The sequence below is a fragment of the Glycine max genome, chromosome 4, assembly GCF_000004515.6.
Source record: "Glycine max cultivar Williams 82 chromosome 4, Glycine_max_v4.0, whole genome shotgun sequence".
Classification (NCBI taxonomy): domain Eukaryota; kingdom Viridiplantae; phylum Streptophyta; class Magnoliopsida; order Fabales; family Fabaceae; genus Glycine; species Glycine max.
The window spans coordinates 51,148,518-51,163,668 of NC_016091.4; the positions used below are offsets into that span (position 1 = coordinate 51,148,518).

General features: G+C 27.4%; 1 protein-coding gene across 5 annotated transcripts; it reads right to left on the minus strand.

Moving 5' to 3' along the window:
• Positions 1 to 1,732: 1,732 nt before the first annotated feature.
• Positions 1,733 to 11,358, minus strand: LOC100785089 (agamous-like MADS-box protein AGL11). 5 transcript variants are annotated; one of them, XM_014775020.3, is made up of 9 exons: positions 11,202 to 11,357; positions 9,959 to 10,153; positions 4,748 to 4,829; positions 4,448 to 4,509; positions 4,122 to 4,221; positions 3,704 to 3,745; positions 3,497 to 3,538; positions 2,524 to 2,678; positions 1,733 to 1,955 (listed from the first exon to the last, which is right to left on the minus strand). In XM_014775020.3, exons 2-9 carry the CDS (start codon positions 10,138 to 10,140, stop codon positions 1,952 to 1,954), a joined length of 669 nt encoding a protein of 222 aa, XP_014630506.2. In that variant the 5' UTR covers positions 10,141 to 10,153; positions 11,202 to 11,357; the 3' UTR covers positions 1,733 to 1,951. The 5 variants fall into 5 exon arrangements, with proteins under 5 accessions (XP_014630506.2, XP_003523484.2, XP_006579010.2 ...); XM_003523436.5 differs by having other exon boundaries at positions 9,959 to 10,150; positions 11,202 to 11,356; XM_006578947.4 differs by lacking the exon at positions 11,202 to 11,357 and adding an exon at positions 10,452 to 10,802 and having other exon boundaries at positions 9,959 to 10,150.
• Between the last annotated feature and the right edge of the window lie 3,793 nt (positions 11,359 to 15,151).

A 15,151-nucleotide genomic window follows, 5' to 3' on the forward strand; every position in this document is an offset into this window, starting at 1 on the left:
CAAATAGAAATATTCAATTATAAAAAAAGATAAAGGGATGGAGAAAAGCATACCACATATTTATAATGATTGAATTTCTACCATTGTGAGTTGTGACCTATATTAAGTCCCTAAGTTGCGTTTGAGAATTTCTCCACTATCAAATTAAAGTATTACAAAAGTAAGCATTTTATAATCTAAGAAACTCACCTTGAAAACCCAATCGCAGAATGCCTCACTCTATTTCATTCTAATTTACATCAGATCGAGTTTAAGTTATTTAAAATCCAAAGTAATGAAACAACAATAGGTTCATGAGTTGGATGGTTCTTTGCTTTTGGATATGAAACCCAAACAAGACCAACTTGAAGATCATAGGATTGGTTTGGGTTAAGTATAGTCAGGTTAAGTAATTAAATGTTAATGAATTCTGGAAATTAAAAAAAAAATAGTGTTAGTGCCATCTTCATCACTCTATTATTCTCTCTTTCACTGTGGATTGCCAAAGGTCTCCTGACCCAATGGATAGCTTGTTTTGAAAATGAAAGTGGTTTAAGTTTTATGGTTTTGAAAAGCTTTATTTTTTTATGAAAAAAGAATTATATATTGATAGTGTAAATTTTTTTTATACCGTAATTTAATCACAACTTATCATATATAATAAATTTATTAATTTAATTTTTATCATAATTACTTTAAAATTCTTATTAATGACAAATTATAACTGAGCCAATAGTGTAAAATTAAAATACTCTATATTATTAGTGATAGTTAAGTAGAAGTGTTCTTAACACTTACAATGGAAAAATTAAGATTTATTTTGTATTCAATATATACCACAATAATAAATAGAAAAAAAATAGATTCGTATACCTAGATATACATTCTTGAAGCAATAATTTTTCTTCAATCATGCGAAAACTCTACATATATCCATATCAAAACCAAAATGTTATCAATCCTTTGATGATTGGAACTCTAAAGAGCAAATCATCTTTCTACTTTTCAAATCTAAAACTAGATTTGGAACTTTTCTAGATTGTGTGTTGACTCATTAAATGCTTCTATTTATAATGTTAAAAAGATATGAATTTGGGTCTTTTTTAAAGAAAAAAATGAAATATTTTATTTAAAATAATTTCATATCTCTTTATCTTTATAAAAATAAAAATACCTCATATCTTTTGTTTTAAAAAACTTTTCATATAAGATAAAGATAATTCACAATTAATTATATAACTATTTGCATTGCTTTCTATTTAGGTCAACATGTTGAATTTGGACTCATTATCAGGGCAAAATGGGTTCAATGTGTAGTCCAAATTAAAACAATTTTTAAAATCCAATATAACATAAAAAATACCAATTGTAAGTTTTCTCTTAATTTGGTTACACGATATGGAATAAAATTGTTTAGAAATCATTTAACCTCTCTTTAACTCTATAAAGTGATATTATTCAATTATCTAATTTACTGTATATTGAAGGTTTTATATGACCCTTTATTGGAAGACAAAATTTAAAAAAAAAATGTATTTTTATGCACTTGGTGAAAGAATAAGATTGCTTATTTATATATATTAGAATTAGAACTAGCTAGAAGACCCGGGCTCTTTGTCAATAATAGTTGTACCATAATATTCTTTATGTCATAAATATAAATTACTTTCTAAAATTTTTTTTTCGGTATATGTATGTTCAATTAATAAAATAAAAAGTGATTCATATAATGTCATAATCATAGCTTAGTGTCTTCAAACACAACTCTACTTTTTAATTATTATTTCTAACATATTGTTATGATATCATACAATCATTAAACATAAGTATCCATAATCCATAATTCATATGTAATGTATATAGATCATTTGGTCTAGTTAATGAGCAATCAAAAGAGTAGTAATAATAATGCATTTAGCCTCCGGCTAATTGGATAGATAGTTATAGGCTATAGCGAAGATCATATTATTGATCACCTGCATCCACAAAAAAGTCACAAAACAAGAAGAGGAGAAAAGAAGTCAGAAGTAAAATAGTAGTAAAATTATTATTCAAATAAAACTTGTATATTTCAATGAGGGAATAACGTACGACGACAAAATTCAAAGTTTCAAAATCAAGTATATATGTTGTGGACAGATTATGCAGCGTAATTTCAATTATTAAAAGTTAGTTAATTATAAGCTGCAAAATTAAAGTTGAAAAATACTTTTTAGTTAAAAGTTGTTAATTTAACTTATTAAAATATAAATATTTGATAAAATTAATCATTAAAATGATATAAAAGGATATGTTGTATATTAACCAATTTTTTTAATGATGATAAATTAATTAGTTAAACCTTATAATTAATAAAAATTTCTATTTAATAAACATGCATGTATATATATGTCTTTTGAAAGTTTCCTTTTAGTAGAAGAAAAATGTTAATGGAGATATGAAAAGTAGTAATATACGGGAATCAAAATGGAAAAAAGAAATCATTGGAGAGATGAATCTGTTTAGATCGGAAATGAAGAAAGTAGAAGCTAGGGGCGCAATTACCCAAGATGAAGAATCTTCTTATCTGTCTGAGGGTAAACAGTTCCACCGTCCAACATGTTTGGATTGAAGAAGTTACGGGAAGCTAATGCCTGAATGACATTCAGTTCTGGTCCAGAAACCATGTTTACTTGCTGAATCCTCTCAACGTCAGTTATCTAAATTTGGAAGTGAAATTCATTACTATAGTCATAACAATTTCGTCAGTTATCTAAATTTGGTCCAGAAATTCATTGCTAATGTATAAAGGGCAAAATAAATTCTTTGCAATCAAGAACTAATATTAATTTCTGAAGGAAAACGAGGGTCTGTTTCATCAAATATTTTAACAATTTTTCATTTTATTTTAGAATATATACTATACCTTTAGTGTAAAAATAAATTAAAAAAAATGTATCCTTACCTTTCTTTTACTTCATTTTTCTCTTTATTTCTTTCTTTAGTTACATTATATTATCTACCATATCCTTCACTTCTCTCTTTTTCCTTTGTATCTCACTAGATATACATCTATTGGCTGCATACCAATCATTTTCCAAAATCAATTTGACGTGTTCGATGAACTCTTGGAGAAGTACTAAGATATATTATAAACCATTAATTCTTTCTATTACAATTTCTCACAAAGAAATTTTGATTTACCAAAATTTTGTGCAATATTATACTCACACACCTTACTGGCTTACTCAACCAAACCCCCTTCCTAACTGACAATTTAATTCTTTCGCTCTGAATACTCATATTAACAAAATAATAAATTGTTAATTCATCCTTTTCATAAAAAAGTTGTTGATTCATACTTACTTACCAAAAATGCGTTGTTTTAAATATTAAAATCTAAAATATATAATGAATTAAACAAAATTACTAAAAAGTAATTAATGGCTAGATAAATGGTTTTACTCTATTTAGAATGAATATTATACCTTTGCCTAGGTATTTGAAGGGAGAAGAAAAGAAAATTCTATCTACTTACCTTAGTCCGGAGGCAAAGATTTTCATTTTCCAGCTCAATCTCCTAACCAATAATGCATGCTATCAGTTGCCAATTAGATTAATTAATCAACGATAATATATAACAATTTTTGGTGGGAGAGATATAAAAATACTTCTTCCTCTCCCCTCTATAAAAAGAAAAAGAAATGACAAATATTAAAGGTTGAAGACTTAGTTCATGAATTACCCTTTTCTGAAAGTATTCAATTTCAGCCAATAGCATCTCATGCTGTTGTAGTTAGAGAAAAAAGAGGAACAAAAACAATATTAGCAAATGGCCACCTAAAAGATTCAATCATGTTATCATTCAATACATAATAATCACTTTCATGTAAGAAAGGAAAATTGTGATCAGAAAAGGTGAGTTTATATATGTGTAATTTATTTTTCTTTATACGTTTATTATAAAACTCGTTAGACAATACAGATTTTAAAGAAACCAAAATAATCATTTTTCTAGTGGGAAAATCTCAATTAAAAGTTAGAACTAGCTTTAGCTTTAGAAATATTAATGCCAAATTATGTCACGTTTGAGTATTGCAAATTATTAGTTCATGATCATGATCATCAATTAATTACATGCTATTGCAACATTTGCATCTTACTTTCTTAGATCTGATTCTAGTGATTCCTCTTTCAAGTCTATTCTCCAACTGCTTAAGTTCCTTCACAGTCAGTGTGCTCAAGGCATCACCCATCAGGTGCCTACAAAAGGTATCAGAGGGAAAATAAATCATTAATTATATATATATATATATATATATATATATATATATATATATATATATATATATAGCTGCATCAGGCTTTTTAGTATACCTAAAAAGCAAAACAAGCATCAGACCCATTATAGTTTTGTCTGAAATAAAGTTCACAATATCTGTACATTGTTTTGCTTACAATATAATAATAATAATAATAATAAAATCACCTGTTAGAATTTTGCAGCATCTGTATTTGCTGTCGCAGCTTAGCAGATTCTTGTTGATAATACTGTTTTCCATAGTTTTACAATGATACAAAAAGAGAACAAGATAGATAATATTATTAACGTGTATCATTGTAAAACTAAATTGTGCATAATCTAAAAAACATAAAACTGAACCAATTCAAACTATTTCACAGGTTAATTTCCCAATCACTTGTTTCAGAGTTCTTTCCCTTTGGTTTGGAAATAGGTAACTATATATTAATTTTTCTGTTCAGTAAAAATAAAAATGCATGTGATTACCTGAGCATTGATTTCTGTGGTAGTGCTCGCACTTGAATGATCCGAACAGGCTTTTTTGTACCTCTCTATGGTTGATCTTATGCTGTAATCATAAAGGCCAAAAAAATAAAAAAGAATGAACGATTAGTTACACGGAGGAGTTCATTTGCATAAAATATACATTATTCAGTATTTACATTGTTATTCATACTTTCACTTCATTAGTCACTAGCTATAGGGGGTTGGAAGGACTTAGATATTTTTAGGTCTGATTCGCTTATTCAAGTAATTATATTAAACTCCGCTATGAGAAGTTTCTTTTTAGATTAACTAAGATCTGAATCACTTATCACATAGTTGGTTTAATTGAACTCATAGACACTTGAAAAGTTGCAAGCTAAAATATAATTAACATGTCAGACTATGAAATAGACAGTTCAAATATTTAATATAAAGAAAAAAAAAGAAAATTATTGTCGAAAGAGGTCAAGAAGTGCTCTCATTTTTATAGGGGAAGAACTTGTTAGCAACTTAATTGCTACATAGAAATTATATCAACCAATATAAAGAAGAAATAGATCAAAGAGAACCGTGCCAATTACTTTTTTTTTTTATTTTTAAATTCACCCGTGCCAATTACTCTAGCTAGAGAAGAGTATGACTAAGACATAATTTTGATATCCAAAATATTCAGAGTCGCATTTTTTCTAGTTTGCAAAATCCCATTTAGCTAAATTTAAATAGATGAAACTTCTGTGAACCATAAAATCGCCCAGATTTTCTTTATTTCAATCTCTCTAATTTTTTCTCTTGTGTATCTGGATGTTTGCGTGTGTCTGTCCATCTTAACAATCATATATTAGTCTCAAAGAAAGATGCATAAGTCTTAAAAAGTTACAAGAGCCAGTCAAATATGAAGCTGTAGTTGATTATGGCCACAATAGTGATAATTTATATTATATTATATATAAGTTAAATAAATTATTAATTCCTTAACCTTTTTATATTTCAATTTTTAGTCCGTCGGAATTTTTTATACAACTTTTAATTTTTTTTATTAATTTTCTGTCAATAATTTTAGTATTTATAATTTTTTTACTTATTTTTAGTCTCTTATTTATTTTTATTATTTAAAATTAGTTCTTGTTTTACTAATTTTTAGTCTCTAATTTATTTTATATTTGAGAGACTATTTTTTAACAATATAAATAAATAAAGGATTAAAAATAAACAAAAAGTTTTGGAAAGAATAAAAATGATGAAAAAAAAATTAATAAAAGACTAAAATTTGACAAAAATATTTGAAGGACTAAAAATTTTAGTATGAAAAAAAATTGAGGAACTCAAAACTTAATTAATCCTTATATTATCTATTCGATCACCATAGGGGCCTTTGTTCAAAGTTGAGCTGATAAATAAATTTGTTTTACAGTAGGGGAATTTAATCATTATGCAGTAATATGTTAATTAGAATAAGTTGTCATAACAAAAAAATTTTAAAAAAAAGTCATGTTGCAACAAAAAATAAGCTAGGATCATCACTAATTAATTGTACGCTTTAAACTGTATTTCATAAGTTATAAACCCTAACTCAAATAGCAAAACTTATATATATATATATATATATATACAATTGATGTTTGAAACAATGGTGGTGTTGTGTGTGCTCTCGTGGTAGTTGTCTCATCATTGTCTCATTCTCATGACATCGATCAACTGCGGAAAGATTTCGTGTTGGAGCCGGAAACAACAACCATTAGCAGCTGCGTTTTGAATACGATCACTAATGTAAGTGTAAACGTCACGTTCCACTTAATTAATTAGTGTTTTTCTCTTTTTCTTTTCTAATTTGATTTGTTACCTTTGGATGCATGATTTCGTTTAATCCGTACAAGCTAGCGAGAAGAGATTGCATTGTTTGTTATTGTATTTAACTTTGGTATTTATGAGAATTATGACTAAACAGCTTTTGTATTAAAAATATTTACTTGGAAGAGTTGGATTGTAGGGGTTTAAATTTATAAAATTCTTTGTTATCTTATAGGTTAGAAATCCATATTCTTACATTTTATAAGTTGGGTCAAAAACCGATTATATCTTGAGCTGACTTATTTGTGATTATAGGTTAACCTATAATCACAAATAATATTTTTTATTAGTAGAAAATAAAAATTGATTAATTAGGGTACTAGGATACTTAATTAAGTACATGATATCTTTCACTCAACACAATCAACGAATAGGCTAAACTATACACAAATTTTGTCCATTGAACCCTTATAATATTTTTGAGGTCAATTGATGCAAAAGGAACTTGTAGAGGATAAACGTACAATCATGCATGTGGACATGAAACTCGCTTTTTTTTGTTATCTTTTATATCTTTTTTCCGTTTAAAACTTAACCTGATCAATGAGAGACTGAGACAAAAGGACAATGACTCTGGACAAAAGAGAGAAGAGAAAAGTGTTTTTTCACTGAAGAAGGCAAAGAAGTTTGAGCAAGCAAATTGGATTTCAGAGAAATTTGAATGAGAATTGAGATGGGAGCGCAAGTGATTTATAATTTATTGACCGAAACCTTTTGTGTTTACTTTTCTCTCTCTCTCTCTCTCTCTCTATATATATATATATATGCACAGATTCTCATGTCTTAATTATCACTTTAAAGGAAAGAAATAGAAGAGCCATGAGAAGCAGAGATCGGCTCGGTTCTCTCTTGGTGCAACTTATTGGATCTGACTCACTGATCAGTGCATGTCTCTTACAATTTTATCTGTTGGCCATATCTTAGTAGGTGAGTCAAATTTAGTGTACTTATTAGTTTTAAAAAACAAGTAGTTAAAATTTATGAACCACTAGTCCATTTAATTAATGAAGCCTAAAGTTGAAAAAAGTTAGAATTAATTAAGTTTTTATTTCCTAACTTTTTTAGATTTTAATTTTTAGTTTTTAAAATTTTTTACACAATTTTTATTTTTACATTAATTTTAGTTCTTCTAAAAAATTTATTCATTTTTAATTTCTTGTTTATTTTTATAGTTCAAAATTAATTTTTATTTTGAAAAAAAATAAACGAGAAACTAAAAATAGATAAAAAAAAATTTAGAAAAGCTAAAAATAATAAAAAAACTAAAAATGTCAAAAATATTTTGAGAGATAAAAATTATAATATAAAAAATTAAAAACTTAATTAACTAAAAGTTAACATGATGTAACTTAAATTCGTAGTCTAGAATATTATATAGTGATACTCTTTTGCAATATGTGATCTACAATTAAATGTTGACCGACACCGTACTCGTGTAGTATATGTTTTAAACAATGTTATTGGAAATCCTATACAAACTCCAGTGTTTCACCGTTTTCATGCAAAACCGTGCAAGGGAAAATAAAAGGTTCTATAAGCTTTTAGCTAGAGAGAACCAAACCCTAACTAAGGGTACATACAACTGAAATCATCACTCTCTGTCACTTCAACATGAACAGAGAAGAAGAGAAGGGTAGCCGAAAGTGGAAGCAGAAAAAGACAAGTTTTGATACAAGAAGATATATATAATAAAACGCATAGTAATAACTGCACTGCTATATATGCATTCTCATTACAACTTACAAGGTCTGAGCTTTTGGTTCAAAGGGACTGAAGTTGCAGGTCAACATCATCATTAAATCATGACTACACATGATCCACTATTTTAACTATTTCTTTTTTCATTATTTATTTCAAACTTTTCTAGAAATTAATTAATTTTGGAAGCTGCTAATTGTAATGAAAGCCTTTAATAAGTAATATATGTGTCCTTTAAATAAGCATGTTTGTTGTTTGGTTGCGACAAATCTCGGAAGATTAATTATGTTTGTAGGAAAATGTTCTTTTTGATCGTAATTATTAAACTTTTTCTAATACAAAATAGATTCATCCAAATCCTAATACATATACTACATGTGTTAATCACGAGAGCCTAATGTTTTGGTGTAAAAGTAAATCAAGGCTTTGTATGAGTTCAATTTTTCTTACTTCGAAACGAACCGAAAGTAGTGATTAACTTTATTTTCTTTTTGTTGGATATACCATATAAATTATGAGAATATAAGGGACATTCCAATTTACATATATTTAAAAATTATAAATTTTTTCTCATACCAACATATTGCTTAATAGACCAATAATAATATTATTAATAAAAACAACCAAATGAACTGATAATCAATTAATCATAATTAACCAAAACCTTATTTTAATAAAGTCGATCTATTTGTAGCAATTGACATTAAAAAATTTACTGGGCCCTCTTATCGTCATTCTACCTTCGCTTTTATTTTGGTATCGATTTACATATATATGACCTCAAATATGAGTAAAAGTTTTTTTTTTTTTAGAGGAAATATGAGTAAAAGGAAATTAACTAGTAAAAACGATGTAATATTAACGTAAAACAATCATTTCATTGAATACTAAATAAACTGGTTCAGTAAAACAAATTGCCTTGAAATGAACATCTACCCAAATAGAATAAGGTTACAAAATTAGAAGCTTCCAATTATTATAATAAATGATACGCTAAGCTTTAAGATCTTGGAATTTAGTAATGAGTGCTTTTAATGCATATATTAGTTAAAAAATTAAAACTGAAACTAAAAAAAAACATTTAGTATTTTGAAAACTAAAAAATAGTATTTAATATACTTCCTTTTTTAAGTAATTAATTAGAAGTAAAAAAAGAATATTAAGCCCAATTAAACCTTAATTACTAGTCAGCATAAACCCTAAGTTTCTTTACAAGTTAAATAATTGCTTCCAACTAATTAGGGATATAGAAGATAGTAGAACACTAATTTATTTATTTTTCCCAATTAGGGAGTCCTAGCTAGTTCACTGGCACACATTTTAATTTCGTATATATCCAACAAGTAATGGCAACTTATTGTAATAATGTAATCATTAATTAATTAACCATTTTAATTATAACAGATGACGAGTTTCTGCAGTTCCAATTATTAGTTCAGCTGAAAAAGAATTTCTTTGAGAAATAACAGATCGACCACAGTCATGCAAATTAAAGTGTACATAAATATATACTGGGGTTGCAAAACTTGTGATGAAAACATTTGCATTCTACTGAGGAGGAAACGTGAATCAGAAAGAGGTTATATTAATTATGTGGTTGATTCTTAAACTTTTTTTGACAACCAAATGAAGAGAACAATAGAAATGAATTAAGGAAGGACTCACTTGTTGTTGGAATACTCATAGAGACGGCCACGGCTGGAGAAGACGATGAGGGAAACTTCAGCATCACACAGCACTGACAGCTCATAAGCTTTCTTCAGAAGCCCATTTCTTCTCTTGCAGAAGGTCACTTGCCGATTTGTTGTGTTCTCGATTCTTTTGATTTCGATCTTCCCCCTTCCCATTCTTCAACTCCTTCTTAAAGAGAAAGAAAAATTACTATAAGAGACAATATATAGAATAGATCATAGAAAACAAATTAAGCAGATCGAACACATATAATCCAAAACTAGCTAGATCTAATATTATCAACTCCGACTGAGATCTTACTTGGATGAAAGAAAGTTCAAAGATAAGGAATTATAACTTGATATGTGAGAAGTTGTGTGCATATATAGCTAAATAGGGTAAAGGCACATATATATTCTTTTAGTTTCAGATGAAAATTGAGAACAAGATCTAAGATAATAAAAAAGATTTGGAGACAGTGCATTACTTGTAGCTAGCCCCTTTAATTTTATGAAAGCCAGATCTTTTTATCAGTCTTTTTGTTTGCATATATGTGTCAGTGCTTTTGAGTTTTGAAGCTCGCTAGCTCCTCTTTCTTTGCCCTTATATGAAAATAACAAAATTCACCCACTCCCTCTAGGGTGTGAAGTGATGCATCTTCTCAACTTGGAAGAAATTAGACCAAAGACGACCCTTTTTGTTTTAACAAAAAACTATGCAAGTCTAAGCACAAGAATGATATCAGACTCAGATCCTTCATAGATGTGTCAATTCTATTTTTTCTTTTCTGGAGTCAAGGAAACAAGAGATCTTGTAAAAGGGTATGTATATATACACTAGCTCAAATGAAAGATTATAACTTATAACACTTTTCAAGGAGAAACAACTTCGTTGATCATCAGAAAACGAGCTGGAGAGCGAAATATTGAAAAAGATCTTGAAGCAAGGAAAAAAAAAACTTTGTTTGTAAGCATGTATGTGTCAGTGCTTTTGAATCCCTCGTGAAGTGCATCGATCTTCTCAGCTCGAAGAAATTAGACCAAAGACCTTTTGTTTTAGCACAAGAAGATGCATAAGTCTGAGAACAAAAAGATCAGACTCATAAAAAACGAAGTATAGGAAAATGATCGAGCTTGCGATGAGTTTTTTCTTTCATGAGATGAAGGCTTAATTATATTATATGATGAAGAACACAATAATGAATTAATATTAAAAAGAAAAAAAGAAAACTACAGACCTGGCCTGGCTGGCTTCTCGATCAGCTTTGGGAAAAATTTCTAATCCAAAGAAATGAAACTTCGCTATAGACTTTCTTCCACTTCCATCCCTCCTATTTATAGCCCTTACTTTGTTTGTGTATGTGCTTGAGAGAGAGACAGACAGAGAGAGACAGACAGAGAGAGAGAGACAGGAGAGAGGACCAGCTAAGCTTGAATGGCTTTTTTTCCCAAACCAAGTACTCGACGTGAATGTTTTAGCTAAACAATGCATCTTTCCAGGTGCAACTTAGCACCATAAACAACAATTTTTGTTTGCTTTTAGATTTTCAAATTTCCTACCATTACATAGACCAGGCTTTTAATTATATAACTTCGCTGTAAATGTTTATTTATATTTTTAATAATGTATTATGTGTTAAAATAAAATGTCAATTTAATGAAGTATCGATCAAATCTCATTGTCATCATTATAAATAAAAAATAATCATCACAAATCTAATAGATAATTACATAATTTTTTAAGTTAATTTATTTTATCTTAATCCTCTTGACAATAAAATCTAATTAAGAATTATTTAAATCAAATTTAGATATTATTCGAACATTTAATCTTAATTTTAATCTATTAATCATTTAATTTATCTCACAAGAACTTTAAATGTAATTATTATATTTATAAAATTTAATATTTGTAAAGTTATATATATATATATATATATATAAAAGGTTAATTAGTTAGGATATTTTATGGGATTTAGGGAGAAATAATACAAAAGGTCCTATTATATACAAGACATTTAAAATAAAAATGAATATTTCATAAAAAATACACAATTAATTTATTAAATATAATGCGTTTTAAATAATATAGTTTTAAAAAGTGTATTTCAAAAAGATATATCATATTTTTCATTCAATTTACTTTTATGCTATTATTTATTATTGAAAAAATATTTTTACTTTTTAAGATTGTTGCTTATCACTTGCAAAACAAATACATAACTATCATAAAAAGTATTTTTTAAAATACTCTAAGATAAAAAAATCAATAATGATAATCAACATTATCACCTTGGGTGTTTAAATGATAATCTTATGGCTATTAACTTTGTTTTTCAATTTTATTCTCATTAATTTATTTAAATTTCTTTTTACGTTACCTTTTTATTTCAGTTTAAAAACTAGTTCTTTGCCTATTTTATCACACACACACGCTGAATTATTAACAAATGTTACAAAATTGAGAGTTTAAAAACATAGAGTTTTGAAAACTTACACTATAAATTATTTTGATTGAGAAGTCAAGAAAATAAACCATCCAAAAATTAATTAATTATTTTTCCTTTTAAAGTTATTCTTTTTGTAAAAGTGTTTATATATAATTAAAATTTATAATATAGAAATATCTTTCAATACTTACATTATAATTTAGATTTATAATTAATAAATTAAATTATAATATAAGGTCATTTTTAAATATGATAATTTGTTTTAAAAAAATATAGAAATTTAATTTAGAAATAAATATAAAAGGGAGAATATTGAAAAAGGTAAACAGGTAAGAAATTCAAATATACATATAAAGATAAAAAAAAAAGATAGTCTGAGATAATTGATTTTTTTGGCTAATTGTAGAGATTGTATGTAAAATACATCTCTAAAGGAGAAAAATATATTAAGAATATTTAACTGAGAGAATGATAAAAATAAGAGTTTCATTATATTATAAATTTTATAATATAGATATAAATTTTATTTAATTGTTTTTCAAAGTTTGGACCACTAACATATCCCTAGTCCCCACTTCCCTACAGAGAATCTATGATTTTCAGTCAAATAAATTGTGCAGGTGCCAAAAATTCGGACCATTCATGTAATTGAGTTATGGGTTAACAAAGATAAAAGTAAGATATATAGTTTCATATTATTAATTGATTTTTTGGCTAATTATAGAGATAGGATGTAAAATACATCTAAAGGAAAAAATATTGAAAATATTTGATTGAGAGAATAATAAGAATTGAATAAGACTTTCATTATTATAACATAAATATATATAAATTTTGTTTACATGGGTTTCATAGTTTGGATGACTAACATAAACCTACTGCCCTGGCCTGCAGAGAATATCTATCATTTTCAGTCTAATAAAGTGTGCAGGTGCCAAAAATTTGGACCATTCATACAATGGAGTTTATGGATTAATTTGAAATTTGAACGGACATAACACAAGGACTCCCTAGGTGCGCAGCAGTTATTGTATTTATTAGGATTGGTCAATCTTTACATGACATAACACTACATTTTTTAACCATATAAAAAATAATTAATTATGCATCCCATAGAGATTAACCATATAATCATATTTTAATTTATAAAGATATTAATTAAGTATCATGTAAAAATTGGTCGGAAACACGTACTCGAGGCATAGAATAGTTTTTCCGACAGGGTGACCCGGGTTGGTTTAGGTTAGGGTTTTAAATTTTAATTGGATTTTCGATGCTTTCCACATATCGTGCACTATACAGGTTAATTAAACAAAGATGTGGAATTGGGTCATTTCACGTTATCTTCTCTTAGGTTATATATATTGGGGTGGTACAAACTGTGCTAGTGAAAACCCTTCACAATGCACACTTAACAGATTCAATGCCCCAATGCATAGAACTAAAACATAACCTGAAAATAGAGAAGGAGCACAGAAAATAAAAATTATTGAAAAGACAAAGATTTTAAATTGTCTGAGCCTACTAATGCAAAATTAAAAGGTAGAAAACCTAAAAAGGATACTTCTAGCTCAAAAACCAGTGCATTCAGTGGCTGTCTGTTGGATAACATTTTGTTTAATGTCTCAAACGTGATGCTTGAAAGAGAGATAAATCAACCACCCTTGAATAGGGCGATGTCTTTTTCTCGCACCCTCAACAAGATCATCCAATCTATAGCCAGATGCTTGAGTGGTGGTGCCATCTTCTCAGCTCGAATCAAGGAAAACTATAAAAAAAACCCTTGTGAAGTGCATGATCTTCTTAGCTCAAAGAAATTAGACCAAAGACCACCCTTTTGTTGTAGCACAAAAATATATATGCAAGTCTGAGAACAAAATTATCAGACTGATCAGAACCTTCATAAAAAAATGAAGTATAGGAAAATGATCAAGCTTGACATGAGTTTTTGCTTTCATGAGATGAAGGCTTAATTATATTATATGAAGAACACACAAGAATAATGAATTAATAATATTAGAAAGAACTACAAACCTGGCCCCGCGCGCGCGCGAGAGAGAGAGAGAGAGAGAGGACCAGCTAAGCTTGAATGGCTTTTTGCCCAAACCAAGTACTTGACGTGAATGTTTTAGCTAAGCAATGCATCTTTCCAGGTGCAAATTAGCACCATAAACAGAAAATTTTTTTGTTTGCTTTTAGATTTTCAAATTTCCTGCCTGTGAAATAAATAACTTGACTGTAAATGTGTATTTATATTTTTTTAATAATGTATTATGTGTTTAAATAAAGCAACTACACGATGAAATATCAATTTAATGAAATATCAAATGTCATTGTCACCATTATATTAAAAGAAACATATCACGATTAAATAGTTAATTACATAATCTTTTAAGCGCTAATCTACTTCACAAGAACTTTAAATGAAATATTATATTAATAAAATTTAATATTTGTGAAATTATATATATATATATATATATATATATATATATATATATATATATAAAGAGAGGTAAGTTGGGATGAAAAAATTTCCCGCTCAATTTAATAGTAATTTCATCATTTCATTCTTCTTTATTAAAATAAGTTATTGTAATATATTTTATATTCAATGATTGCAATATATAATATATTTTGTAAATACAAAATATATTGCAATCATTGAATATAATATTTCAATTATTACTACTGCTTTTTTGGATAAAAAAAACTGTAAACATTATTATTTACAATTT

Coding starts and splice junctions, on each gene's coding strand:
- LOC100785089 (XM_014775020.3), bottom strand. CDS start 10,140: ATGGGAAGGGGGAAGATCGAAATCAAAAGAATCGAGAACACAACAAAT. Junction 4,510..4,747: donor CCACAGAAATCAATGCTCAG/GTAATCACATGC, acceptor TATGGAAAACAG/TATTATCAACAAGAATCTGC. Junction 3,746..4,121: donor CTAGAATCAGATCTAAGAAA/GTAAGATGCAAA, acceptor TAACTACAACAG/CATGAGATGCTATTGGCTGA.